This window comes from Abrus precatorius, unplaced genomic scaffold (assembly GCF_003935025.1).
Source record: "Abrus precatorius isolate BTA unplaced genomic scaffold, Abrus_2018 Scaffold2, whole genome shotgun sequence".
NCBI classification, from domain to species: domain Eukaryota; kingdom Viridiplantae; phylum Streptophyta; class Magnoliopsida; order Fabales; family Fabaceae; genus Abrus; species Abrus precatorius.
The window spans coordinates 34578368-34584813 of NW_020874362.1; the positions used below are offsets into that span (position 1 = coordinate 34578368).

General features: G+C 27.7%; 1 protein-coding gene across 1 annotated transcript; it reads left to right on the forward strand.

The window, feature by feature from the left end:
• On the forward strand, positions 1 to 1226 carry LOC113860217. Its single transcript, XM_027492910.1, has one exon. It carries the CDS (start codon positions 5 to 7, stop codon positions 647 to 649), a length of 645 nt encoding a protein of 214 aa, XP_027348711.1. The 5' UTR covers positions 1 to 4; the 3' UTR covers positions 650 to 1226.
• Positions 1227 to 6446: the final 5220 nt, after the last annotated feature.

Below are 6446 nucleotides of genomic sequence, written 5' to 3' on the forward strand. Positions count from 1 at the left end.
GGACATGCACATGGCGTTATTCCACACTCTCAAGTTCTTCCTCATCTCCACCGGTCTCTTCTTCACTGCGTTGGGAGTACAAGTCTCCCTTCCGTTAATAACAGAATTCTTTGCCACGCACGTGTCCCTCACATGCAACTTCTTCCTCACGTGCCTCAAACCCCCTTACCTCTGCCTCTTCCTTAACGCCATCATCATCTCCATCTTCGCCTCCTCCAAGTTCCACCGTTCCCCTGCTTACGTGGCAAAGCCGCTCACTCCGACTCTTCCCCTCCAACATGTCCACGTCAAAGTCTTCGTGGCGAACGACGTTACCGTTATGGAAGACAACGTGACGGAATCCACGTGGCAACCGCACGAAACAACGGAGACTCCGCCGTCACCGACGATGGACGACGTTTGGAAGATGATAACCGAGCGTCGAGCAACGGCGCCGTTGAAGAAAACAGAGACGTTGGAGGAAAAGAGGGAGAGTGACCCCACTGTGTTTGGTCTGAAGAAATTAGAGCCCTCACTGAGTGTGGACGAGTTGAATCGGCGCGTCGAAGCGTTTATAAGGAAGTTCAATGAGGAGATGCGGATGCAGAGGCAAGAGTCGCTTACAGATGATTCGATGTGTGCAGATGATGATGATGAACCCCTTCAGTGAATCGTATCTCGTATCTATAGTGGAAAATTATGGAAGGATATTTTGTCCGAAATTATAAAATATCTAAAAAAATTATTTGATATATATCAATACTAGTCAGAGTGTATATAGTATAATAGCATAGGGCTTTGATATATATTATTTCTTTGATTAGGCTTATTGTTACGTAGTTGAAGTAATATATGGAACATGTTTCAAGCAAACACACACAAACTGTGTGATATAGTCAGAGTGTACACCGGAGAAAAGCTTTACCGTCGAGCTTTACTGCTTCAGTGAATGGCTCATGTTCTTTCTCTTTTAGTACTTTACGGGCTGTTGAGGTGTATATATGGAACATGTTTCAAGCAAACACAGAAACTCAGTGTCCTTTAATCGAAACATGTTTCAAGCATCGATGTATATGTGTTACTCTCTGTCTATCTTACTGTGTGTCCGCGTCTGAGGCTGCAATACTATACCCATTACTCTTTTCCTCTGTTTTTTTCAGTTTGTTTTTTATTTGCATTTTTTTTAAAATAAATATTTTAATTTTGAACTTTATATGAATTTTTATAAACGAAAATAAGATTGATGATGAATTTACAATATTCTAAATATTTTATAAACAATAATTTAGTCAAAATAGATTTATTTTACTTGTAAGAATTTTTTAATATTTAATTAAATAACAATCTTGAAAACAGATAAAAGGAAATTACTTAGTAATTACTAAGCTTAAGGATAACTGATAGTTTTGATGACAAAGGTTGTAATAGGCTGAAGCTACATAAATAAACAAATATACACCATCTTCCGTTGGCAATTGAATGCTCTTTTCATTTTGTTATATTTAAATAGGTAACAAAACATATACGCATAGCTCAAAGAAACTTCGGTTGAATAGTTCTTCCAAGAAAAAGTAATAGATAATTTAATATAATGCGACGGAAAGGGGGAAAGATATGCATACCTTACAAAAGAGTTTACTAAGAAGACTTACAAATACAAATTATAATCCTCCCAACATTTTTTTTCTCATATATATATATATATATATTATAAGTTAACATTTGTTAATACTAGTGTTAAACTTAGATACTTATGCATGTAGTTAATTTTTTTATAAAATAAAATTAAATAATTTAATTATTAAATCATTTTATATATATTATCTTTATCATTATTACATAATTTGGATATACATAGATATATTATCTAAAATTTGATATTTACTTATAGTTTAAAAATATAATATTTATTAAAATAAAATAATGTAATAAAATATCTTTAATTTTTTTAATAAAATTTTATAGTTTAACTTTTTTTATAAGAAGCTTCAAAGTAACGATTAAATCAATTAATTTCACACAAGTTATTAAATAATCTAAATTTGACCAATGTAAACAAATCCTTATTCTCTCTCTCATGACTCTCACGCATATGTATAAATAGATTTATTAACATACACTTATTTATTTATTTAGAAGGGATATGTTAACATTTTATACTTTTAATTTTTAAAAATATATTTAAAATTGCAACTTTCCAAAATAAAAATTTCTTATTACCATAAAATATGAATAAAAAGGTTACATTAAATAAAAATAAAGAAGTTAAATAACATATATAAGTAATAACAATATATAATCTAATAATTTTAAGGTTTTGGATCGTATGTAATATTCAAATCCACTTGTATAATTCTTGGTAATTTATTAATAAGAGATTCAAATATTAAATTCCTGAATAAAATTATTATAAATATAAATGAGAGATAATCAAACAATTTTTTGAATATAAGAGATTCAGCTTTCAAAATATGACGATCAATATAGTTTTAGTTTTTTAAAATTTTATTTTGTTGATTTTAATTTTTATAATTTTTAAAAATAATTTTTATCACTCACGTAGCTAATCATGTTACAATACAAATTGCTTAAAAATTGTATTGCCGTAATATAATTATACATGTTACATTATTGATAATTTGATAACAGATATTCATTTAAAAGGATTTAAAAGTTACAAAGATAAAACATATGTATAATTTTTATGAATAAAAATAAAATAAAACCATAATTTAAAAGCATATGTATACCACAAATTGTTTAACACGTACACACACAGATCTATTGGTCTTTCTCCTCAAAACATTCAATTAACACATAATATTGTAAGTGATCGACAAGTGAAAAGATCCAACTTGTAAGTAAGTAATAAAAATAATTTTTGAGGTCAAATTTATGAAAAAAAAATATTTAATGAGAGTTTATTAAAAAAAAAATTAAACTATATAGCCCAATGCATCTTGTGTCCATTAATTTTTTTAATAAAATGAAAGTAAAATGAAGAAAAAGACTTAAAAGTTATGACGTAAAAAATTTAAAATATAAAAGAATTGTGTTTGATCATTTCAGAATAATAACTAAGTGCATATCAATTTTTTTTATTAATCAACCAAAATGGATTTTAAAATATAAATCAATAGTAATTTATATGTGAGCGTGAACTTCAAAATACGCTGAACGGGTTTTATTTTATTTTTTTAAAATAATGAAGCAATTGATTTTGCAAACTACAAACGAAAAATCAACTATATAGAGCCCAACAGTCAAGTCAACCGTCAACGGACGAACCTAAATTGAGTTATATCTAATTCTTTAACACAATCTGTACGGGCATGAACTATATCGTCTCATTTCCAAGTAAACGCGTGGAAGCATAAAAGGCATATAGAAATAAAATAAAATAAAATCATACATGCTCTAACTATATCATGTATCTTGATTTTAAATTAACAAATTGCATATTTAGATTAAAAAGGGTGCATTTTTTTAGTAGGCCACATCCCCAAATTCTAATTATAAGTTGATAAATTTTATTAATACACTCTTTTAAATATAGTTTTTTTTTATTAAATACAATTTATTAAAAGTTTAAAAATTATTGTGTAAATTTTACTTCTAATTAAATTATTTTTATAATTTTGTAATAAAATTTAAACAATTAAATAATGAGTAAATTTGCAAAATAGTTCCTAAAATTATAAGGATCATACAATTGGAATCTCAAGATTTCAAAATCTCTTTATTGTAACTTTGTACGTTATTTTCCATCCTCCACCAGTTTAGCTCTTGATGTTGTTTACCTTAATTTTCAATAAGAAAAACTGTGTTAGTATGCTAAGTGACAAGTAGGATGATGGCATAAGGAAAAAAAATGTCATATTTTAATAGAAATCATATGATTTATGGACTAAAATGCAATAGAAAATATCCAAGCTTTTTCAATCAAACCACATTTAATGGATGTTGTTGATGATCGTCAATCATTTTGCTTGAGAGAAAAATTGGATCGTTAATGGTGTTGGTGAGGAGAACGAGAGATGCTTCTGGGTTCTATTTACTTGATGTTGCAATTCAGCGTTTGAACTAAATTGAAGATTGGAAAGACAATGCATGGACTAAGAAAGGAATTTGAAAATCTAGAAGATTAAATTGCATAACCTTTATAATGTCACATATTCACATACTTTATTCACTAAATATAACTCCAACAGTCATGTTTATCAGAAATAATTATTCCTTTTTTTTTAAAATATAAAAAACAAAGAACAACCTCTCTAATCCTTGTGGGCCTTTATTTTTCAGCCCGTGGGCTTTTCTCAAAGAGTACCCATGCTAGACTTGGATGTTCTCTTGAATATGAAGTTATTTCTCGACCAAAAACAAAAAAGGAAGTTATTTAGAGCTTGTTTGATTATATTTTTTAAAATTATTTTGTTTTTAAAAATAGAGTACTATACTCCATTTTTCTTCATATTCTTTAATCTATTTTTCTTTTATAATCACCTAATCTAGAAATAAATCATTTTTAAAATTTTTTTTTGCATATAATCTAAAGGAAATTAATTTTATATTTAAGTAATTCAAGAAACATCAAGTAAGAAAATGAAAAAGAGAGAAAGAAAAACCCTGTGAACAAGAATAAAACAGTACCATTTAAAGAATTGTAGAACCTCCAAGTTTGTAAATAAAATATATAATTTTTCATATTTCATATGCAAACTAATTAAACACAAACTCTTGTCATTTGGTTTATGAAAAAAAACCGTATATCATATCAACAAATATAACTTTTAATCAAAATGAGTGATTATTATTATTATTATTGCATGTTGTTACAGTACCTTTGAATATCAAGAAAATTTGTTTAGTTAATAAAGCGTTCTGTTAAATAATTTTTTAAAAATAGAATCAGAAATTTTTTGAAAAATACAAATATTCCACCATTAATTATGCTCAAGAGACCATCTTTTCAGGCGCATAAAAAGTCAGGTCTTTTTAGATTTGCGACAAATAGATAAAAGTTTGTGAAAAGGGTGACTCGAAAAATTACAGAAAATACTACTACCAAAAGGTCTAGGGGCAGCAACTTTTATAAATATAATGGTTATTATCTTTAAAAAAGTAATAGAATTAGTAGGGAAAGTTTTATTTTAAAATTTGAAAATTATTCTCCTATTTTTAAAAGAAATTATTCGTCAATTATTATAAAAGATAAAGTAAAAAAAGTAATTAAAGTACACAAATTTTTTCCATTATTGAAGAAGCAGAAAAAAAAAAGGAAAGAAACACAGAAAAAATCAATTTTAAAATCTTTCAATAAAATATTTGGAGGTATGAGTTTAGATAAGTCTTTATTTATGAAAAAATATTTATTTTAGTTCTTCAAATTATAAAGCTGATACTTTAGTCTTAAGACTTTTTGAAAATTTTTCCTTAATATTTTTTTAAAAACTCATTTTAAAATTATATATATATATATATTATTTTATTTACATCTTTATCACGTGAGAATCATAAAATTAAAAACATTTTAAGAATTCAATAATTTTTAGAATAGTAAAATGAAATTATTACATTTTAAAAAAAACTCCATTACTGAAACACAAAGGGAAGATCAATCCACAACAAGGAGAATGTAGCTACAACCATTGGGATAACGAGGAGACAAATATTGTGTACTAACAGAAAATCCAAGCACAAAAAAGAAAAAGAAGACACGAGTTGTAAGTTGATATTTTAAATTCTTTAGTTCTGTTCAAATCTAGCTACCACTAAAGTGTGAGCTGAGTTTGATGCCTTAATTATAGCCTACAAATCCAATTAGATGAAGTTGACAATGTCTTGTCACTAAGCAATAATGCACAATAATATTAATCTGATTTGTGTAATCATCAATTTGTCATAGGGTTTGCTACGATCGAATTGTTGAAATTTTGTTAAGGAGGCCCCAAATTCGTATTCATAGAAAATAAGCAAAAGTGTGATTCATGCTAGGGTAGGGTACAAGATGCCCAAAATGTAGACCTGCTGGACATAATCATAATAATAGTTTAATTAGTTCAAAATAGTTAGGTCAGGTTAGGTTTAACCATTGTTATATACATTGACCAATAAATCAAATTTTAAAATGAATACCCATTTTTTTAACATAATTAATATGTATATTTGGTACTGAAATTGAAAACAGAAAATTGGTGATTTCATGGGAATATTAAAAACGCGTTCCAGCAAGAAAGAATGGCACATAGTCAAATACCAAACAAAAATATTGATAATATTATTAAGGTTTTGAGAAAAAAGAGGTGGGAAAAAGAGAGAGAGAGCATTGAGATTTGAGCATTGCTTTGCTTATTAGTTATTTGGTTTTCAACTGCTACACGTCGATGCCGTAAGCAGTGCAGCAATAATAATATGTGGGAGCCCACACGCAACCCCTCTCACTCTCTCTTTCTCTTTCCCCGTGGACC

What these genes read in the sequence shown, in the direction of transcription:
- LOC113860217 (XM_027492910.1), top strand. Translation starts at nt 5, where the DNA reads ATGCACATGGCGTTATTCCACACTCTCAAGTTCTTCCTCATCTCCACC.